The sequence below is a fragment of the Castanea sativa genome, chromosome 11 (genome assembly GCF_040712315.1).
Source record: "Castanea sativa cultivar Marrone di Chiusa Pesio chromosome 11, ASM4071231v1".
Lineage (NCBI taxonomy): Eukaryota > Viridiplantae > Streptophyta > Magnoliopsida > Fagales > Fagaceae > Castanea > Castanea sativa.
In genome coordinates, this window is record NC_134023.1 from 18,878,354 (window position 1) to 18,902,219 (window position 23,866).

At 37.2% G+C, this 23,866-nt stretch overlaps 1 protein-coding gene across 4 annotated transcripts; it reads left to right on the forward strand.

Annotated features, from left to right (window-relative positions):
* The first annotated feature begins 2,324 nt into the window (after positions 1-2,324).
* On the forward strand, positions 2,325-22,073 carry LOC142617273 (ubiquitin carboxyl-terminal hydrolase 15). 4 transcript variants are annotated; one of them, XM_075790054.1, is made up of 14 exons: positions 2,325-2,424; positions 3,986-4,416; positions 7,794-8,235; positions 8,316-8,763; positions 8,847-8,998; positions 9,101-9,189; positions 9,606-9,691; positions 9,796-9,958; positions 10,174-10,297; positions 10,422-10,579; positions 10,801-10,885; positions 11,414-11,626; positions 20,120-20,181; positions 20,774-22,073. In XM_075790054.1, exons 2-14 carry the CDS (start codon positions 4,130-4,132, stop codon positions 21,468-21,470), a joined length of 3,006 nt encoding a protein of 1,001 aa, XP_075646169.1. In that variant the 5' UTR covers positions 2,325-2,424; positions 3,986-4,129; the 3' UTR covers positions 21,471-22,073. The 4 variants fall into 4 exon arrangements, with proteins under 4 accessions (XP_075646169.1, XP_075646166.1, XP_075646167.1 ...); XM_075790051.1 differs by having other exon boundaries at positions 8,316-8,772; positions 20,774-22,072; XM_075790052.1 differs by having other exon boundaries at positions 2,341-2,420; positions 8,316-8,772; positions 20,774-22,072.
* Positions 22,074-23,866: the final 1,793 nt, after the last annotated feature.

A 23,866-nucleotide genomic window follows, 5' to 3' on the forward strand; every position in this document is an offset into this window, starting at 1 on the left:
AGTCCAACTTTCAACATCTACTCATACACTTCGACGTCTTCAACACCCTTTTAGTAACATTTTTCCGACTTGAAGGGTAGACGAATGGGTATGTGGACAGGTATCTAGTACTTCGCCCTAAGCGTATTGAAGTGTGTTTGTTTGATGGAAGAGACGAAGTCATTGATTGTCCACAAGGGAAGCATGATGAACTCTCTAAGTCCACCAAGACCTATGACAGATTGAATGGGGGGTTCAACACCATCTAGATCATCATTGGAATCACTCTCTGACCTGTCTGTATCTCGTTCCTCATCCCCCTCTGTGGAAGATGAGTAGGCTGACGGAACCCTTTCATCGTTGAAGGTGCTAGGGTCTCCCTAACCTGACGGAAACACCTCATCGTAGCCCGCTCCATCGCGGACAAACAATTGTTCACTCTACGCCTCACTAGATATCTGTTACCTACACGTGACAGATAAAACCTTAAGACTCTATAGGTCTACATAGAAGATGGATAGGCGAATAAAATGACAAAGGAAAAACTTGGCATAAAAGGAAGAATACTTACAAACTTGACGACGTAAATAAGGCGAGGGGAAGAGTGTAGAGGACGGTCACACCAGGTAGATGGAACGACGGCGTGAGAGAGTGGACCGTAGCACTTTGATCAGAAAGAAGGTTGCGCAAAGTAAAAAATGAAAGGGACGAGTAGCATATATATAAGGGGAATGGCACGGAAGACGAAGGGACACTTTGGTCCAAGCAACAAACCACTAAAAACTTGCCACGTGCCCCTATTGCATTAATGGCCCTAGGCTAGCCTGTCAATCAAAATGCGCTTCCTAAAGCTAGGGTTAGACCGTCACTCCATGGACCCGTCTAAAAAATAGGCGACAAACACATAAAGTGAGGGGGCACTTGAAGGGGGTAAAAAATTAGCCAGACAGACCCGTTCAAGCAAGCCTACTAGAGGCTACAGTGCCAGAACAATGGGACTTCAAAACATATAAACAAGATGACGGATTAAGGCACCAGACGAAGAGATCACGATGGATGGTACCCCGTAGCGAGCGATTCCATGGTGGACAGAAGATTCCATAGTGGACGGATGATTCCACGGTGGACGGACTCTAGGCACATGGGCACCAGATTGACGGACATTAAAGCCACGTGGCACCCCCCATGACTTGAGTAAACTCCAAGGAATGCCAAATGAAATATTGTGTGCCCTACGATTAATGGGATCCCTACATAGGAAGAATCCCGTAAAATACGTACATTTATCAAGATCTTCCTCACAAGGAAAAATCCTCTTGCCCAAGAAATAAAAGTCAACTTTACACTACTATAAAAGCCCAAACCCCCAGGAAACAAGGAACACATAACTCATCTCAGTTTTGGCACTCTAGAGTTGTGAAAACTCTCTGACTTGACCTTCAGAGGGTATTTGGCCGTACCACACTGATACCCTTCGTATGGTTTTCTTCTTCTTTGTGTTGCGCAGGTCTTGTCTAGGGTATGTGAGGATCGTGTAGCTCACTGACGGTTTTCATCATCATCATCATTATGAAAATTGATTCGCATCTTATTTGTTCCAGATTTTGTTTATGGATCCTTTTTTATTTTTATTTTTTACCCTTTGTAATTCGAATCATAAATGTTTATATTGGAAATATTAAGATGTGTCAATAAGTTGAAATACAAAACTCTCGGCATAAATCACTCTTTTTGTTTGCCCATTTCTTTGTCTAGCTTTTATTTATTTATTTTAAGATTAGGATTGAAATCCCAAATATCCTATTCGACTAATAAATTTTTTCAGTGAAGCTAACTGGAGTCTACAATTTAGTTTTATTATATGAGAAAAGTTAACGAATGCCATGTGAACATTAATTTAAGAAATATTTATAAAAACTTTTTATGAGAAAAAAATAAAATTTTAACAAATTTTAATATTTTTCATTAAAGTAATACCAAAATATTCCTACAATCATTTATTCACAAATGACTAAGGTAGCTGTTCACTAATCATTAACGATACTCTTATTTCATTCGTGCCTTAATGAGTATTAAACACGGATCGTGAAAATGACAGCATCGTCAAAATTTCAAAACTTATGTCCGCATCTACCATGGCATAAGTCACATTCGAGTCAAATCCATCGAAACCGCGTTCATAAGTCCCGAGTTCTTCGTACAAAAAAAGTTCCAAAAATGAAATAACCCACGAAACCGAATCTTCAACATACGAATTCACGAAATCGTGGTCAATCAAAGTCAACATTCTCTGTCTCTGTCTTCCTTAAAGACCTTCTCCCCCTCTCTACTAGACTCTATTATTCCCCAAATCCACTTTCACTCTCTCACTCTCACTCTCACTCTCAGTTGCGAACTGCACGTGACCCACACACTCTCACTCCGACGCCGTTTCACTTCAGGCAGGTACGTCTCTCACTCTCTCTCTCTCTCATTGCACTTCAAACAATGAAGTTAATGGGTGTAATTTGGTGTAAATTTCAGGGCATTTTTTTTTTTTCGTTTGATTCTTAAAACTGTAACCCCTAAAATTTTTTTCCACAAAGCTTTATTAGGTTCTGTCTCTGTTCCTTATTTTTTTAGCTTTCGTTTTGGGTTAAGAATCATATTCTCAGCTTCCTATGTTTTTGTTTGTTTTTTTCATCCACATAAAAAAGTAAAAACTGACTTGAATCAGAGATGCCTATATTGATGCACAATCTTCTGTCATAGGAAGAAAACCCTTTACCCTTTTTTGCAAGTTATCAATCAAATCTCTAGTAAACAAGTTGTTGTTTTCTTTTTCATGACTCTTTCTGCAGAATACTAATTATACAGTACCTGGGAGTACAATAATGTTGTACTCACATGCTAGTGGGTCTTTCCCAGTGTACACATTAAAGTGGAAAATGGGGTCTCCATTTTTTAATGACATGGTAAAGAGTAATAATTATTAGGTACTTCCGGAATACAGCTGACGCGGCACTCTGCATAAACCTGATACAAGAATTATTTTTTGAATCTATTTAGTACTCCTAGAATATAGCAACGTGAATACTAAATAATTGTTTATTTTTATTTTTTATAATAGATTCCTTGCATTTATTGATGTGGGATATCATGTCACTATATAAAGCTATGCTTGAGGTACATTCTTAGGGAACCAGATTACTTTCCACCATGGCACTTTAGGATGAGTTCCTCTAATTGCACCCTGCCACTATATTCTCCTTAAGTAGATTGTTCCCATGTTACATGATCCTCTTGAGTAAAAAAGATACGTAAGGAAAAAACTAATACTTTTGATCTAGCTATGTTTTGGTTTCTGATCATGATAAAAGCTCAGTTTCACGCTTCCTGCCTATGATGAAATTGGGTTATTGGCTCTCGATGTCACAATCAAGTTCTTCATAAAATCGTGATTTCAAAACCTGATTTTTTATGTGTAAGTCATATTTCTTGATAAAATCTCAAAAGTAGTTTAATCATGAAATCATAGTTTGTTGCTGCATCCTTTTATTTGATGTTCTGATTTGTCTTTATATTGAATAGAGGCACTACTGTGATTTCCTAATGGCGTAGTTTATTAGGTTCTCCTATAGTGATAATAGGATTTGGAGGAAACAACTAGGCATTTTTGCTTCGATGAATTCAATGGTAGAGATATAGCTCTATTTCTTTTATCTCTTTATTTTCCTTTTGGATTAGCTTTTCATATTTGGAAGATGTTCTGCAGTTATATATATTTTCCATAATCCTATTTCAAGTCTGGAAAGAGATAGAGAATCACTTCTTTGTAAAAGGAGACACTGCTGGAAAAATTAAACTCAGAATTTGAAATAGCTTGTTTTCTGTTGATGTAAATAATTGCATACTTTTGTACTAAAATAAGTCTGGTGTAGTTTTTCTTTTTCTTTTTTTTTTTCTTTTTTTTTTCCCTAAGTTTGATTAGTTACATTGTGAATTTTACGAATAAAAAACTTGACAGGTATTCTTGGTGGATCATATTCGGTGTTGCAATTCATGTTGTTGCCTCTGGATGTTAATTTACGTAGAATTGTTTAGCTTTAATAAGCTATCTCCAGGATAGTGGTTTGGAGAGAATATTGGTCATGAGAATGCTGGTGGTGACATGCTTGAACCAAGGGAAGCTGATATACCTGTATTGTTTCTTGTCCTGGTTGTGCTCCCTTTGGTTGCTTACATCTTACTTGGAAAATGGAGTGAGGTTACAAAGAAGAGAGAAAGAATAAGTTTGCTAGCTCAATTGGCTGCTGAAGAAGCTTTTAAAGCAGAAGCAATGGCTGTGGGTAATGCTATTCCTCTTGTGTCTTCTTCAAAGAGTGGACTTCATGTGTGTGCGAGATGCTTTGCTCCTGCTAAAACCCGCTGCTCCAGATGCAAATCTATTAGATATTGGTATGTCTTATTCCTTGTACTTTTATTGCAACAACTATTTTCTTGAGTACTGTATTCTTGCCGTTGTAGGAATTCGATGAAGTAAACAAAGTAGGAAAAATATTGTCAATAAGATTAAGAACAGCGTCAAAATCTTTACATCCCCAGATTTGATTGGTAGAACTTTTACTTCACTTGTGAAGAAGTAAAAAATTTTCTGATCATGGATGGTGATAATTGCCAGTTCCTGATGAACTATGCCTTGCCCCTGCCCTTCATCTGACATGTGTGTTTATCTCCTTGATTCTGACCTAGGAATTGTCTATTTGGTCACTCAATAAATGTCCTCCCTCTCTATAGCTTGTCACTGTATATAGTTATGAATGAATCACTGTATAGGAATATTGGAAGACTCTTGGAAGTCTTTGCCTGAAGTAATATACAAAAGTGAGCTATAGGATATATCCAACTTGGCAATTAAAATCTAGATGTGAATCTTTTAGGAGTAATATTTGAATGGGTTACTTCATATAAATCATTTTGGCTTTACTATACATTTTTTACTTGAATTCTTGAAATAGTTTTGTTGATATCGACATACCAGATACCACTACAATTATGAGTCTTGTTCTTGTAATAGAATGATTACAGTATTAAACTTAGCTATTTTGTGTAAAATAAAATAGAGAACTGAGATGTGGGAGCCCCACTTATTTTGCAATTAAAATTTTTATTAATAATGAAAAAATTACTTAGGAAAGACAAATATAGCTGTGTTGAGCATAAAATAATCTTTCTCTTCCTCTTGTTCTTCTTTAATACCATTGCTTCATGTTAGTGTGTGCTTTAAACTTTTAATAATAAGCATGATACTCTGTATGCTGAGGGAACGGACTACAAATTTCCAAATAATTCTGGAAACCTGTTTCCTTTAAAATGCTAAATATATACCTGCTAGTTTGACTGAAATGTAGAGACTTTTTTGGATACTGATACCCTAATTGAATAATACTCTGACTAGTACCACTTTCCAACTTTCGCTTTCTATTAATCTTTGATGGTAGTGTTTAGTATGTATTTGAATTGGCCTTGGTTGCACTCTAACTGAACAATCATGGCTTATGAAAAATGTGTTTTTTTTTTTGAATAAATAAATATTCATTCTATAGGTTTGTTAGATGCAAATGAGCCAAACTGAGCCAGATACTAGTGTGTCTGAGCTTGGCATGCTTCCAGCTCAAACAAGCTTCATCAAGCCAGCTTGTGCTTGGCTTATACAAATATTTCCAAGCTTGAGCTCAACTTGGCTTGTTCCACTCAACTTGAAAATGACTAATGAGCTCAAATTTAAGATTTTTAGAGTTCAAGCAAAGTTCTTTAGCAGCCTATTCTATTCCTTTTACACTTCTCAGAAAGCTGACAGTCAAAGGTAAGAAAACAGGAAGGAGATTAAAATAGAGAAAAAAACCGAACAAGTAGCAGCAATGGCAGCTCCATATGGAACTTTGGCATGAGTTCTTGCCGCTGCTTTAGAAATTGGTGTTGAATTTGGTATGAGGGAGAGGGAGTGAGGGATACAAGTTGCTGGTTGATTTTACTTCACTCTGATCTCTTTGACTGAACCTGGAGGAGACTTCAATCATTCAACTTTAGCTTCTGAAGGAATCATGTCACTTAGAACTCCAGAAAGTGAATCTTCTTTGATACACGATTCTTGGTATGAAGGATCATGTGGTTTAAAATCAAAAGAAAAAGGGATTGTGTTTGAAACAGAAATAAGAAGGAAATGAAGAAATTTACACAGTATTTTTGTATAAATACACAGTGCATTAGAATCCTAGGAATTCCCCCTTATTTGAACATATCTGTTTCACCTACAAAAGAAATAAAAGCTAGTGTGCATTTGCAGGTGTTTTATAGTAACTTAATTGTTAAATTTGTTAGAAAACATTTAAAAATTTTCAAATCCTTTTTCCAGTGAATTTGTCCTGGATTTTATTTAATCTTGTTCTTTTATTTATTTATTTATTTATTTATTTTATATAACTAATTATTCTCTTATATTTTTTACATCATGGTGGCATCGTGGTTTTTCTTGGTTGACTCCATGGTGCAGCCATTGATTTCACTGGTCATTTTTGTGGTTTAATTGGAGGTCTAGTAATCTAGTTTCAAAAATGTATCTTTATTCTTATTCAATGTTATTAATTTGTACTGGTTAGTGTTTTGTAGAAACACTGGCCTATAATGGTTATGGCCAAGCAATTGGAAAAATTTCTTGGAACAATCTAATATCCATTCATCATCCTTTGTTGGCTTTTTGTGGATTTAAAAATTAAAAGGAAGAAGCACTTTCAATTGCTCCCCCCTACTTAATAAGTATTTTGGTGCCTGTTTTTCTAGAGATGTTAACTATCAAGGTCTTTCAAGCAATCACTTCACCATCATGGGGAGTGAAAGTACTGAATTCAAGAGTTTTTGGGCCAAACTTTGGGGGCTCCAAAATTTAAAAGTTATAACCCAATTTTTTTTTTTTTTTTTTAATTTTTAAAATTTTTTTCTAAGTAAAAAACCCAAAACTGTTGTTAGAGAAGCTTCATATTTATTACTTTCATTTGCTCATGCATTTTCTTTGAACCCTCCCACTTTGCTCTTGCAGGCTTATTGTCTCCTGTTAAACCTATTACCTTTACCTTGACCAGCTCTAGCACAGTCTATTTCTCAATGTTCTTCATTGTGGTTTTTTTGAATAACCATAGGGGTATAATTACTATGAATAAATTGTGTATGAGCAAAAGTAGCTATGAATCAGTAGATCATCTTCTTTAACATTGTGATGTGGCCGATGAGTTCTGGTCCTTAAGTCTTCACTTTGTTTGGAGTGCATTAGGTAATGCCTTGAAGGATGAAGGATGTATTTGTATCCCAGAAAGGGAGGTCTGCTGTGGTGAGAAGGGTGAGATTTGCAGGGCTTCCCCTCTTTGTATCATGTGAACAATCCAGAGAGAGGAATAATCATATCTTCAATAGTACAGAGTAGACCAGGAATTCTTTAACAAGTATTTTTAAAGCACTTTATATGATTGACTATGCGCTTTTGGAAACTAGCATTGCGATTCTTTTTTAGAATTTATAGCATTCATGAATTTTTAAATTGAAATTTGACATTAGGATGTATTATAATCATCATTTGTATGTATTTTCTCTTTGATTGAAATGTTTACCTATCATTTTTCTTTTGAAAGAACTTTGCACAATTATACATGCTGTAGATTTGCTTCACTATCTTATTGAGAGGAGCCAAAAAAGAAATCCTGTTTTTTGAGAATCAATAGCATTCTTGAAATGATTTGGACTCTGAAAGTTTATCAAATTTTGAACTGATAACATTTTTACAGTTCTGGAAAGTGTCAAATTATCCACTGGAGGCAAGCTCACAAGCAAGAGTGCCAGCAATTGGAAACTACTAGCAGCTCAAGCTCATCTCCTAAGGCTGTCTCAGTCGACGAATCCCTTCATGGCAGGGTTTTACTTAAGGACTACATGAACTCACAGTTCCTTGGTTACAATAATGATCAGGGAGAAAAAGTTTCTACAGATGATTTAACTTCATTAAGCTTTGGTGTTCCTGCTGTTGTTGATTGCTCTGCAATTGGTAACTCTCAAATCCCCATTCTTGAAAGAACAGTGAACAAACGGGTGTCTCATAAACCCCAGAATGAAATGTTGAGAGGAGAGGATAAAGATGTAATTGACTCTTGTGAAGATGCCTCCAAAAGTAGGGCTACCCATTTGACTTCTGATTTTATTTCATCAAAGGAGGCATTTACAAGGCATAGGGTCAGTATCTTTGGAATTTATTATTTTATTTTTAGCAATAATTTTTCTCTGCTTATGATATAATTTCTAATTGGCTGCAGTCAAGAAAGAGTGATTCTGTTGTGTCAGATGTAGAAAATTTAAGAAAGCACAATGTCAATAGCTCTAATGTAGGACAAGCTGCTTCAAGAGGTACGATGCATGGGAGTGATAAGTATATTACCCCACCTCAGAATACACTTGAACCAAGAAAAAGTTGTGGATTCTCAAGCTCATCATGTTTGACTAGAAATGGAACAAATGCACATCAAATGGAGTATGATCAGGATGAAGGAGATTTACTTAAATGGGAAAATTCTACTAATGCTGAAAAAATAAATTTCAATGGCTCCTATGAAATGACTGCAACTAATGGAAATGTAAATGCTAAAAGTGGGTCACAAGCTTTACAGGAGAAAATTTCTAAATTGCCAAAATCAACAATGAAAGTTTCTGGAGAGAAATATTGTTCAGAATTAGAGAGGAAAGGACATATTGCCAATGAATCAAGTCAGACTGGTAACTTATTTATTTATTTATTTTTTATATACCTTGCACTTAATTGTTCCCCTAATTCTGTATGCATTTTGCAGATGTTGCCAGAAAGAGAGATATCAAAGCTGCACAAGGAAGCAATGGGGTTGAAAGGATGGGAATTATGAAGATGGTTGGTCTAAGAAAGTCAACCAAACTTACCAGACAAGATGCTCCGATAAATAATGGCAAAAGAAACAAAAAATTAAAGGTCAATTCTGGTTAACCCTATGTTATTTGATTTTGTTGCTTCCTCTGTCTTAAGTAATTAAATGGAATTTCTCACATATTATCTGCTATTTTTCTGTATCAGATGCTGTTTCCTTATGAGGAATTTGTAAAGTTCTTCCAGTGTGAAGTCTTTGACCTATCACCTAGGGGCCTTTTAAATTGTGGTAACAGGTATTACCACATCTTACTTTCTAAAAGAAATGAAGACTATGTTTAGCACATGTAGTTTAAAAGTACAAAACTGGGAAGCAAAAACAATAAGAATCAGAGTTCTTGTCCTATTGTGTGCTTTTGTTTATAAACTTAAGCGACAACTAGAATTTGCTGTACTTCATGCAATTCTGTCACTAGTTTCTTGCTTTTGTTTTCTTTTTGCTTGACTCTATAGAATTTATTGAAGACATAGTGAACATACAAGGTAGATGAAATGTGAAAAAGAAAGCAGATGTAAATAGTTGGTTGATCAACTACATAGATCCATGAATGAAAGTACACATTTTAGAAAAATTTTATTGGGGCAATTCTAATGTATAAGACATTTGAGAATCTTTCATTCTATTCTTTATTGTTTATTTTTTATTTTGCAGTTGCTATGCTAATGCCGTCTTGCAGTGTTTGACCTGCACAAAGCCTCTCATCACCTATCTGATTCATAGATCACATTCAAGAGCATGTACTCAAGTCTTCTCATTTACTTTCATTGTTAGATTGTCAAATTTTTGAGCTTTACTTTTGTTTTGATGTTGTACTTACTCTGGTTTATTTTATTCATGTTAGGTTGTGTAAAAGGTTGGTGTCTCATGTGTGAACTAGAGCAACATGTAGTGATGTTAAGAGAAAGTGGGGGCCCTCTGTCTTTGAGCAGGATCCTTATGCATATCCGAAGTATTAATTTCCAAATTGGTGATGGAAGTCAGGAAGATGCACATGAATTTTTAAGGTCTATTAAGATTTAGTAACCAATTTTGTCTTCTCTTTTTTTTTTTCAATTTATTTCTTGTTAACACTGGTTTTGGTTCTCTTTGTTGTGTCTGTTTCCTTATATATGCAAAAATGGAAAAGACTTAGTCAAATTTGAATTAAAGAAGTATCTTATGTTGATGATGTTCTACATCAGTTTAATTAAATAAAATTATATAATGCTGTCTTATCCAGGCTTATTATTGCATCAATGCAATCTATATGCTTGGAAGGACTAGGTGGCGAGAACAAGGTTGATCCTATATTGCAAGAAACTACTTTTATACAACATATTTTTGGTGGCCGTCTTAGATCAAAGGTGTTTATTTCTTCTTTTAACTTTTGTCTTAAAGCTTGGTTGTGAAATCTTTATTGGGTTGCTTTTTTTTTTTTGGTTTTCTTACCTACAATGATCATTATTAAGTTAATATCAATGTTACTAGGTCAAGTGTATGATATGTCATCAAGAATCAGAACGATATGAAAACATCATGGATCTCACATTAGAGATATATGGTTGGGTTGAATCATTGGAAGATGCGTTGACTCAATTTACAGCCACTGAAGATTTGGATGGAGAAAACATGTACAGATGTGGAAGGTTTGATGAGTTTATTAACTCTTAGCGTAACCATGTATTGTAGAAGTTAAAGTTTTGGGTTTCAACTCAAACAGCTTATAAGCTGTTCATATATTTTGATGAACAGATGTGGAAGGTTTGATGAGTTTATTAACTCTTAGCGTAACCATGTATTGTAGAAGTTAAAGTTTTGGGTTTCAACTCAAATAGCTTATAAGCTGTTCATATATTTTGATGTACAGATGTGCTACATATGTTCGAGCTAGGAAGCAATTGAGCATACATGAGGCTCCAAATATCCTGACAATTGTGTTGAAGAGATTTCAGGTACCACTGTGCAACTGCATTAGTGATGAGATGGAGGTCCTGCCATATGTTGCTGTGTCTTTGTGATATTCTTTTAATTTTAATTAGACATTAAACATCAGTGCATGAGATCATGATTGAGACAGAATTATATTTGAGTCTTAATTTAAATTATTTAGTTGTCTACAAGTGGTTGACAAATTGCTTTGTAGCTACATAAGTTGCTTTTATTACCCATTAGGTAATATCAAGGAAAAAATGATTTAGTAATGAGAAATTATTTCTCAATTGGCTCCTCTCGGTGTTTCCAATGGAGATCCTCCCCCAATGATAATATTATCAAAGGTGAAGCCATGAGCCATTTCTCTGTTTTTTAGAACCTACACAAGGGTCAACACTTGAAAGTTGAAACATGGGACACCTTCATGTTTTTACAACACTAAATGATTTCTGGGTTTGGCTTTGGCACATTTTCTAATAGATATCTATATGTTTTATGCTTGCGAAAAAACTTGTTGGAATCTTCAATATTGGATTTTGCTTCATCAGGAGGGAAGATATGGGAAAATAAGTAAGTGGATCACTTTTCCTGACCTGTTGGATATGATTCCCTTTATGACTGGGACCGAAGACATTCCACCACTTTACATGCTTTATGCTGTTGTTGTGCATTTGGACACATTAAATGCATCTTTCTCTGGACATTATGTGTCATATGTGAAAGATATGCGTGGAAATTGGTTCAGGATAGATGACACTGAGGTAAATTTTTCTCCTTATAAGTGTTATGGGATACATTGATTATGTGTTTCAAATTTTATTTTATTTTTCTTTTAAGAATTTTTGTCTGGGCATTTGACCATTTGAAAGATGCATTTGATGGTTCATTTCGACAAATTTTTTCAAGGCATGTCACTAGTCTTTTGGATGGTGTTTTTCCTCTTCTGTTGTTCATAAAAATTAGAAAAAAAAAAAAATGGAAAGGTCAGTGATCGTTGTTTCTAATTGATGATTTGCTCTTATCATTTGTTGATCCTTTGTTCAAAATAATGGAACACATTTATATTTATGTTATGATTATGTTCCAAACTTTAAGAATTGATTGTCTGGTTGGGTGTATTTTTTTGGGTAAATTTTTATCTAAGAGAATCAGGTGAACAACAAAAATTGACTTTGGAAATATATTCTTGCAAGATTGCTTGTATTCTTCAGGTTTTAATACAAGATTTAAATACTCCCTTAAATATATGATATTGTCACATTTACCTATCAAAAAAAAAATATGATACTGTCACATTAACCTTAAAATTGATGCATCGATGCCAAAGACGCCTTTTCAAGCTAACGATAAAAACATGAATGAAGACTTCCATTTGTCAATGTCATAAAATATATCTCTTAGTCTGCAAATCAGCCATGTTGGTCAACCAAAAGGTTTATTTTTTTTTTTGATAAGTAAGAATGATATATATACGAAGGTTACTCTATGCCTGAAAAACACAGAGCAACCCAGAAATACAAGAAAAAGAAAACAAAGAGAAACAAGAGAGAAAACCAAACAACAGAGAATTACAAAAAGAGAAGGGAACAAAGAAAAGAAGGGAGGGAATCACTAGACGTGAGTCCCCACGCCCGAGACCAATCAAAAAGAGTTCCACAAAAAGAAGCAAGCAACTGATCCCTAGAACTATCCAAATCCTCAAAAGTCCTCCGGTTCCGCTCCTTCCAAATACACCAAAGGATGCACAGCGGGACTAAATTCCAGATCTGAGACGAATGCTTCCCCAGCCAATTCCACCATCCAAAAAGCAAGTCTCGGAACCGAACTAGGCATAACCCAAGCCAAGCCAAAAGTTATAAAAACAAAGCTCCATAACCGATAGGCCACCTCACAATGAAGAAGAAGGTGATCTATCGTCTCTCCACCATGACGGCACATAATGCACCAATCCACAAAAACCAATCTCCTCAATCTCAGATTGTCTCCCGTTAGGATCTTATTCCAAGCTACGCACCAAACAAAAAAAGAAACTCGCCTAGGGGCCTTAACTCTCCAAATAGCTTTCCAAGGAAAGATAGTTGAAGGAGAATTTCTTAATTTGTAATAGTACGACCGGATGTCAAAAGCCCCATTACGCTTCAATTTCCATCTCATCCGGTCACCAACATCCATAGGAGGGATTATAGCACCCAACATACGAAGAAACCGCAGCCCTTCATCCATCTCCCAATCATTAAAAAATCTACTAAACCGAACATTCCAAGATCTTCTATCCTCCTCGCACTTCCTATTAAAAGAAACTTCAACATAATCCTCCTTATCAATGACAATGCCATACAACTAGGAAAAGCCAACTCGAAAAGGTTGATCCCCATGCCACCCATCCCGCCAAAACCTCACCCTATTCCCCAACCCAACCACAAATTGACAATTTTACCGAAATCCTCCCAACCCATACGGATGCTCTCCACAAACCACACCTGAGCTCCCCTACCCAGCTGTGAGGTCAATCCCCCCCACTCTTCCCCATATTTTGAAGCTACTACCCGCCTCCATAAACGACCCTCTTCCGTACCAAACCGCCACAACCATTTCCCCAAAAGAGCCTTATTAAAGGTAGTGAGTTTCCTTATCCCTAAGCCACCATTGGCTATAGGCGCACAAACTTTGTCCCATCCTACCAAGTGAATCTTGCTATCTCCCCACAGGAAATCCCTTTGCATCTTTTCAATTTTATTAGCCACATGAGTAGGAATAGAGACCAACGATAGAAAGTAAGTCGGAAGACTAGAAAGCGTACTCTGGAGTAATGTCAAACGACCCCCCTGAGACAAGTACAACCTCTTCCATCCAATAATTTCCGGTTAATACTTTCCAAAATTGTGTTCCAAATTGAAGGGGAGTTGTGAGGAGCCCCGCCGGCATGCCAAGATACAACATAGGTAAAGATCCAACTCTGCAGCCCAAAATATCTGCCAGAGCATGCACATCACCAACCTCCCCTATAGGAACCATTTCGCTCTTATGCACATTGACCTTCAAACCTGTTACCGCCTGAAAACTAAGGAGCAACAACCGAATATGAAGAATTTGCTCCACATTTGCATCACAAAAGAGTATAGTATCATCTGCAAATAGTAGATGTGAAACACGTTCCCCACCATCCCTCCTACCCTCAACATTAAAACCACGGATCAAGCCAGCTCCCTCCATTCTTCTCAACATCCTACTAAGCACCTCCATCAAAATCAAAAATAGCATAGGAGATAGCGGATCTCCCTGTCTTAAACCCCTAGAGCTACCAAAGAAATCAGCTGGAGACCCATTAATCAAAACAGAGAACTGAATTGTGGATATACAAGAACGGATCCACTTACACCACTTCACTCCAAAACCCATCCTGTTCAGCAAATACAACAAAGCCTCCCAATTCACATGATCGTAGGCTTTCTCCATATCGAGCTTACAAATGACTCCAGGGACCTTACTCTTCCCACGACTATCCACACACTCATTCGCAATGAGAACCGAGTCAAGGATTTGTCTTCCACCCACAAAGCTATTTTGATTCTCAGAAATCAATTGATCTAAAACCACTCTCAAGCGATTAGCCAAGACCTTAGCTAGGATTTTATACACACTCCCCACCAAACTAATAGGACGAAAGTCTCTGATGTTGGAAGCACCATTCCTTTTAGGAATTAAAGCAATGAAGGTCGCATTAAGGGATTTTTCAAACTTGCAATGATGGAAAAATTCTTCAAAGACCGCTAAGACATCTTTCTCCACTACCTTCCAGCAATGATGATAGAACGCCATAGTGAACCCATCCGGACCTGGAGCTTTGTCCCCTTCCAGATCCCTAACAACTTGAAGAATCTCCTCTCTCTCAAACTTCCTTTCAAGCCAAACCCTTTCCCTGTTGTCAATGCGATCAAACTCCAAACCCTCCACAAAAGGCCTCCACTCCTCAGTCTCCTTGTACAAATTTATATAAAATTGTACAGCTTGAAAAGTTACCTCGGAGGCCTCTTCAAAGACCACCCCATCCACCTCCAAAGTCTTTAGATGATTAGAACGTCTATGGGAGTTAGCCATTTTGTGAAAAAACTTGGTGTTATTATCCCCCTCCTTGATACATAACATCCTAGATTTTTGTCTCCAAGATATTTCTTCTAATGAAAGAAGATGCTCCACCTGGGATCTCAAACCAGCCCTATGAACAATCTCCCCATCAGAGAGACCTACATCCCCCTCCTTGGCGTCTAGGGTTATCAACTCCTCCAGGAATTGTTTCTTTTGACGCGCTATATTACCAAACTCTCGACGATTCCATTGCACAATGTCCTCTTTTAGAGCCTTTAATTTTTTCGCCAGCACAAAGCTAGGAGTACCTACGAAGGAATGTCGATTCCACCAAGTTTGAACTCTATCCACAAATCCCTCCGACTTCAACCACATATTTTCAAATCTGAAAGGACTCTTCCCCCTTGCCATTCCCCCTGCCTCCAAGAGAATTGGACTGTGGTCTGAGACAGTACGGGGTAAGATCCTTTGAGTAACATCTGGGAAATGATCCTCCCAATCGGAAGTGACCAAAACTCTATCAATCCTAGACATCATTGGTTGATCAGAACCATTGGACCAAGTAAAGCTACCTCCTTCCAAAGGCAAGTCAACCAAGTTGAGATCCTCAACAAATTCAGAAAATTTTTCCATAGCCGTGGACAAACGAGTCTCTCCCCTACGCTCGCTAGGGAAGCGAACTATATTAAAGTCCCCAAAGCAGCACCACGGAATCCTCCAACACTGCTGAACTCCCACTAGCTCATCCCACATGAGGCCCCTCTCAACATTCTCATTTGGGCCATAAACGCTTGAGCAAGCCCAAATAAACCCATCCCCCACCCCTTTCCACTTTACCGACACTGAGAATAAACCAACCATAACCTCCACCTTATCCAAAACCCTTTTGTCCCACATAAGCAAAATACCACCAGCCGTCCGATCAGCCTCCAAGACAGCCCAGTCCACATATGGGCAGCCCCACAAACTACAAACCAGCTGTCTATTCATACTAGCAATCTTTGTCTCTTGTAAACAGACAACATCACACTTCCAATCCCGCAACAAGTTCTTCACCACAAGACGTTTCCGAGGCTCATTTAAACCTCTAACATTCCACGAAATCATTTTTATCTTCATAAAAACTAAGGAATCCCCAACTGCAAACACCATCACGAGACCACCCTCTATCTTCTGTCATAATTCACCGAAGAAAATAAGTTTTGCAGCTCCCTGCAACCCTTATTTTTGGACTTAGCCACCTTATTGCTGCCCATAACTTTCCTGTGTAACACATTAGCTGCCTCCATCTCTGATTCAAGCCTCTGTAACAGAGCGATGCACAATTTCTCATGTCGAGTCATAGATAACCCAACCAATTTACTAAAGCCAGGAATTCTGTGTTTCACCCACCCAGAAATATCTAAGTTAGGTTCAATACTAAAAACCTCATCAACCTCCTCCAACTCTGCCAAGGTTGTTGAACCACTCGGATCAAAGAATTGCAGAGGAAAGGCAGCCTCACCCACAGCTGCTTCCTCCACAATCATAACCTCCCCAGTAAGGCAAATTTCCTTGCAAAAAAAAGGATTAACCTCCTGACCCACTACCCCCAAACCCCTTGGTCCAGCTCGCACCAACTCCAGAAAGAGGTCAGGGAGAAAAGGTCCTAACGACCGTGGCACAAAAGTGAGAGCCACTGACCTCTTACCTTCAGAAAACGACCCCCTCGGATGCGAAATGGAACCGAGAAAGTCATTCCGGCCCCAGCTCAGCCTGAAAACCATCGCCGGAGGGGGCTCCAGCCTGAAAACCATCGCCGGAGGGGATTCGGCACACTCCGCCGCCCCTACCGATAGCGCGCGACGCCGATGAGGCGAACCCACCAGATCCCCGGTGCTCCGCGTCGCCGGAAACGACAGAGCAGAGCTCGTCGGAGACTCTTGAGACACCGACAAGCACAGGCCACCCTTATCGGCCTGAGCCCGTACCTTTGGAGACCACTCACGACCTCCGGCCACCTGCGACGGCGTCACAAAACTCGTCGGCCTCACCCCTAGACATTCCCCAGTCTTCTCATGCGTATCGGCTGAAGGTAAGGGCTCAACCCACTTATCGGAGCACTCCCCAGGCTCAAAGGACGATGGGCTTGTGAGCTGTGGGCCTAAACAAATCTCACTAACTGTCCTTTGGGCTACCCTCTTGTTTGGGCCCAAACCTGCAACTCCAACTTACCTCGAGGCAGCCTCCTTACCAACCTCGTGAGACCCATCTCGTGTTTCTCGATCTCTCCCTTTCTTCCTATCCAGGAAACCCGCCTCCTCCCCATCACATCAACCTCCACCGATAAGACCTCTCCCCGCCCAGATGGTCTCCTTACATCACTCCTATTCCTATTGTCATAGGCTTTTGAATTCAAACTGCACCGGGGAGTGTATCCTACTTTCTCGCCACCGACTTCTCATTAATGCACTTCTCCCTCCTATCACCTCCTCCCACCACCATCTTATCGACTTACCTACCGGAAAAACTCCCACCTTAGCACCTGTGAAACTCCGGTTGCCCTCCATCTTCTCCCCTCCTAAATGCATCTTCATCCCCTTGGCAATGGAACCTACGTGTTTTGGCTGCCTTCTATCCTCTACCCTTCCATGAATGCCTTGCACATACCAAAGAAAAGTTCTAGGGTGTTGAGTCTCCAAATATTGCCTATGCACCTGAGGAATAAGAGTTGGGAGACCTGTTCCACCCACTGCATATTGGGAGGGGTACAACACCTTTCTTAGTTTAAGGCCAAAAGCCTTCCAACCATATCTCTCTTTGCCTTCAGGGATAATGATTGACCTCCTACACCCGCCAACTTTTAGTTCAGTCAGAAGCAAGAACTGACCAAAGGAGTTGGTGCTACGCTGGAGAGTATAGGCAGTGTCACCATCCCTGAATGTAAAGAACTGTTGAGAGCTAGCCCCAACAACAGTGTGTTCAATATTCTTCATCAGCCATAATGCTGCATTCTTACCCATGAAGACTGATCTCAAATAATGTTTACCCCTCTCATAAATCTGTAACAAGAAATAACGCCCCCCTTCCTCAACAACTAATTGAAAAAACTTGGATTCGATGACGAAATTGTGAAAGCCCCCCATAATCCTTAACCTTCCTAAACCTTTGATTGTTCAAATATAAACACTTAGCACCAAGAGCCTTGTAGCTCAACTGGCATCTCCTGATGTTTCTAGCAAAGACAACTGTAGTTTATGCAGCACTTGATTCTGCAGTTTAAGCTTCTGTCTTCACCTTGTACATTACATCTTCAAGCTATAGATCACCTTCACAGCACAGCACAGCTCCTCATACCCAGTGCGTAAAGTTCCCAGTGCGTAAAGTTCCTACTTATGCAAGGTCTTGGAGAGGTGGATGATTGGTAGACAACCTCACATCCAATTTTTGGCAAGGCTAAACATAATTAGATTCTCTTTATAGAAGTTCAATTGAATTAACTAATTTATGTAATATTTAGCGTTTCATATCAAAATGAAAGAAATTTCAATATCAGTCTTAATTTCTTTAGTCACTGAATGTGAAAATCTACCTTATCTAACATTAGGTTTGGGAGTTTAAAGAATGGAATGGAGTATGATTTATTTTCTTTAGTATGTTTGGGAGTTTATATGAGAAGAAATAGAAATGAAAGAAATATTTAATTTCACTAATATATCCATCACCTTTTATTTATCTTCTTATACTAGAGATACAATCAATATTTCAACTCCCTTTCATTAAAGGAATGCATATTTTTTTCCACTTTTAGTAGGAATGCTTAAGAGGGAATGAAATGAACATTCCCTCCTAGTCATTCCATTCCTTCCTACTACATTCCCAAATAGGGAATAGATAGAATATTCCAAAAAGATCCCTTTCTATCCATTCCTTTCCACCCTTCCAAACAAGCTGTAAGTGATATCTATCATATATCGTAAACTCTGCATGTTCCATTAAATTTTTTATTATGTTTTTTATATTGAGTTTGATGACACATTGCTTATTCCTCCTTTTGGTTATAACGTTACAACCAACGTAGATGCTTAGACATGGTTCTCTTCTTGATGATTGGTGCCCTTACCTATTCTCCAATTATAGAGTACTCCCTTCTAGCACGACCTTGTCTTGCAAAAAGAGGAGTCTTTTCTTCTTCTTTTTTGATTAGTATATAATATCAATGAATGTTTTAAGTTATGAATAAATTGTGATAGTATTAGATGAGTTTCAGAAAACCTCACTTTTACAGATTTTCCAGTGCATTCTATATATTCACCTACCAAGAGAAACTTTTCTCAGAATAGAAATTAAGTGCTCTTGCATTGCAGTTGAGGCAATGTAAAGAGAGCTTTTTATGCAAAAATAAGTTGTACTACTTATAATCATATGGTTCAAAATTGCTTCTTTAGTTTACTAATATCTAAATGACCCAATCCAGTGTTTACAACTAGGCCCTCATAAGCTAAGTGAGCAGTAAGGGGTTGATGATAATTGTGAATTCAGAGTTTTGCTCAGTCAACTAAATGCTATGGCAATGAGGTCGGAAGCCTTGTCATTTAATGCATCATGTTTTGAGATTTATCTGGAAAACGTCTTTAATCAACATACATTTTTAGGATTAAATGCAAAAATATTTACTTTTAGGAGATTATATTTCTTGGATGATTGATATACATATGCGAATCTGAGATGCTGTAGGAGAGTGCTAGTTGAGATAGCTAAATTTTGTTGTTTCAAATGTGACATCTCTGTATAATTAGCATTTATGCATTTATGAATTGTTAAATTGACATATATATATATATATATATATATATATATATATATATATATATATATATATATATATAATTGAAATATCCAAATTGTGTCCATTATGGTTTTGAATGAGTGAAAAAAGTGAGGAATCCTCTAGACTTATTTTATGGATGTGAAACTATATGATTCACTTGATATGGTTCTAGCTCCTATTCACATAAGCAGATCAGAAACAACTGTCATAGTCAGCCTTCATGTTCTTATTCCCCCTTTATGCTTGACATGGTTCCTCTCAATGCAAATATTAATGGTTGAAAAGGATGGGACAACATTTAGCATTGATGTTCTTATTGTTTCTTATGATTTTTTGGTTTAATGAATTGCATTGACAGGTTCAGCCTGTGCTAATGAGCCAGGTGATGTCTGAAGGAGCATATATCTTATTTTACATGAGGTATGCATTGTCTGGGGCTAAAAGTCCTCATTTAATTTTTTTTTTCTTTTCCCTTTTCTTTCCTTGTTTGTTTGGTTACTCTTGCCCTTTTTTATATGTTTGACTAAATTAACCCTGTATATCTATATCACTCAGAAGTACTTTGTTTGATAAGTAATGACAAGTACTTCCCAAACTATAGCGATGTAGATACTTTGGGCATTTCAAGGGAGATCAGTCCTACTTTTAGTATTACATCATATAGGCAAGTGAATGTTGGACCTCTCTTTTTTATCACTTATGTCAAAGGTCAAGCCTTGGTGTGATGGCAAGTGCCATCCACCAAAAGCAATAGATTGGGGGTTCAAGTTTTTGAATTAGCCTCTCTAATAAGTTGGGGTAAGGCTGCTTACCATGACCTCTCCTAGACCCACAAAAGTGGGAGTTTTTGCACTAGGTATGACCCTTTTTAATTTTCTTTTATATCAGTCTCCTTACAAGGATTTCAGTGGATCCCTCCTCTGTATCTTTATGCCATGTCTTTTTGTATATATTCTTTTGCAATTCATTTATATGCTCTTCAGATTGTAGATGCTCTATGATTTTGTTTTAGGTCTTGCCCTCGTCCTCAAAGAACATATATTGAGGAAACCATCCAGCAGCAAGTTCCTGACTCTGCAAGGAACTGCATATCAAAAGCTCAGAAGCTTGCAAGGACCAGTCAAAGCAGACCTAGCAGCCAATCTGTTGGCTTACAAGATTCAACAAATCCAAGACCAGATATGCCTCCTCGTTCTACCAACCATACTTCAAATGGCATCCTCAAGAGTGCTAGCAGAAATGTCCAGCCAGTGATGGAAGCATATGCTGAACCGGTCTGCATGGACTTCTCTAATGCAACATCAAGTGATTGGTCCCTCTTTACAAGCTCAGATGAGGCCTCATTCACAACTGAGAGTACTAGAGACTCATTCAGTACTGTAGATTATGCTGATACATGCAATGCAGATACAATCTCGTCGATCTTCAATACATTATATGCACCAGAATACTCCCGCAATTCTGTTTCTTGCAGAAAAGTTTCAAATTGTAGACCACACACGAGGTTCGTTTCTGAGCAAAAGGGCCATATTTTGGACTCATATTTGTCAACACAACCTCTTGACAAAGTACAGAAACGAGTGTTTTCAAAACAGCTCAGTGATCCTTCAAGCCAATTCCCTTCTGACAGTAACTGCAACATGTTTGTAAAATATGGGATTAACCCAATACATGGTTTTGAACGAACTTCTGATCATTGTAAACTGTAGTCCATGAAATTTAACTACTATAGTGATAAGTTAGCTAGGGAGTTGCCTCAAAATTTTTGGTTTTAGTACATTGTTTTTGGGGCTTGTGATTATATTAGAATAACAAAAATTTATTCTTGTTAGCATTGAAATTGTTGTTAGGAGAAAAGAGCTAGCAATTCACAAACCGTCCTGTTTTTGTGTAAGTTGTTGACTGTCAGAAATTAAAATTTTCATTAGGTTTGCTCATGTCTAGCTCAGAGACAAACCTAGTATTGTAACTTTTCTACAAGAAACAAAATTGCAGAGTATTCTGGAGCATAGAACTTGTTGAAGCTTGACTGAATTGCATCTATATTGCATGAATCAGCATAATCTACAGCACTGAATGAGTCTTTAGTACTCAGCTGTAAATGAGGACTCATCTAAGCTTGTAAAAGAGGGACCAATAACAAATTGTTCTATATGCCACCGGATCTTTAAAACAATTGTTGCTTTTCACTTCATTTTTCTTAGCAATCAATTAAAACCTGGGGGAATCAGTCTAATGGGTTAAGGGCTCTGCTATATTGAGTTTAAATATACTGTAATCAAATTTATTTATTGAAATCCTGAATCCCAAATTTTTGTCCTTAATGTAGCCGTAAATTATTCACTAACTGAAGCTGAAAAGTGCTTCAAGTATTAGCTAACATGGATCAATTGGTTTTAGTTTGGTGCTTCTCATTTGAGTTGTAGGAATATGTTTCTAAGCCCCTTGAGGATTATGATTTTGTTGGCTTTTGAAGGATGTGATAAATTACCAAATTCATTCCACCTGTTGTGTTCCATTTACTTCACTTCCATATAGCACTACCAATTGCATTTTGCCTATTGTTTACCTTTGCTTTGTCATTTGCGTATTGTTTATCTGTGAGGTAAAACTTGATAGGACCCAGACCATGCTTAATATGCAGAAATGATAATGTATTTGAGGCTTAGAGAAGTCCAAGAAATAGAGATTTTGTCTGCCTATCGGTTATTTTAAATGGAAGAAAAGGCTTAAAGAAAGAAGAGCTGTATCTTCTTATCTTTTTGTAATAGGAAATAGGAATGGATGCCTTTTTCAAGCTAGTGCGGGCTACTTTAGGTGGTAGATTCAAGTTCCAACCTAAATGCTGATAGTCTAGCTCACTCACCTTTACTCTGCTTATGCTCTTTTTAGCACCTCAAAATTTTTTTTTTTTTTTTTTTTGGTTAACTACAGTGTTTGGAACTCTTTAAATATCTAATTATTTCTTTGGATTTGCGGTTCTCTAAACAAAAAATAATAATTAAAATGAGAAAGTCCTTGGGACATATATATATATATATATATATATATATATATATATATATATATATATATATTTTTTTTTTTTTTGTTTCAACCCTAGGATCTTATGAAGCCTTAGACACTACTAGGCCAATCCTTGAATTTTTATTTATTTATTATTTTTAATATTTTAATTCTAAGTACACTAAGTTCTTGAAGAGTTTCAAAACCTCTCTTTAATCAACTAATGCTAACTATCAAAAAAAAAAAAAAAACTAATGCTAGCAACATTAAATTTATTTTACTGGGTACCGAAGAGATTAAAAATTAGATTCTTGCCAAGCTGTAATTTAGAGTAGGAAGACTTCCAATGAAGTACGATTTAGTATGCAGGACTGTAAACCACTAGTTGAGAAGATCACTAATAGAGTAGTAGAATCCAATGTTGGCATTCTAAACACCTCTAATTTAATGCTTTTTTTTTTTTGCAATTTAATTTATTAATTTATGTACAATTTTTTAAATTCTTGTATCTGAATTGGTACCTCCTTATGTACGAAGTGTTTGAAGGTTTAGAAGAAAAATGATTTAAAATGTAAGATTAGCGGCATATTATAATTATCTAAAAAAAAAAAAAACTAATCTTAGACCAGCCTATTCATATTACGAAACAGAGCAATCAAAATGGTGTATTAAAGGTTTATTATTAATGCCTATTTACTTGTCAAAAAAAAAATATTAATGCCTATTTTTGTGGAATTGTACAATAGAGAAACTAAGGCAGGACACTAGACATGTGATTAGGCATAAAGTGGGCCAAAGTGCCGATTTTTCTATGGAATGAGAATTGGCATCTTAGGGATCCCGTTTAAAAAAAAGGGGGGGGGGGGGGAGGGGGTCTTGCTTGCTCTTCATGTCAACGATGAGATGCTCCCAATTTTGATGTTTTAGTATTCAAAAGTTGTCATTTTGTAATAGTATTCTGGTCATGTAATATATTACAAGTTTGTATAAAAAAACTCTATATACTACTTTTGTGTTTGTGTGTCCTAATAAGTAATAAGTATTACTGTTTTTTCTATAAAAAAAAAAGTATATAATTCATCAAGAAATTTGAAATTTT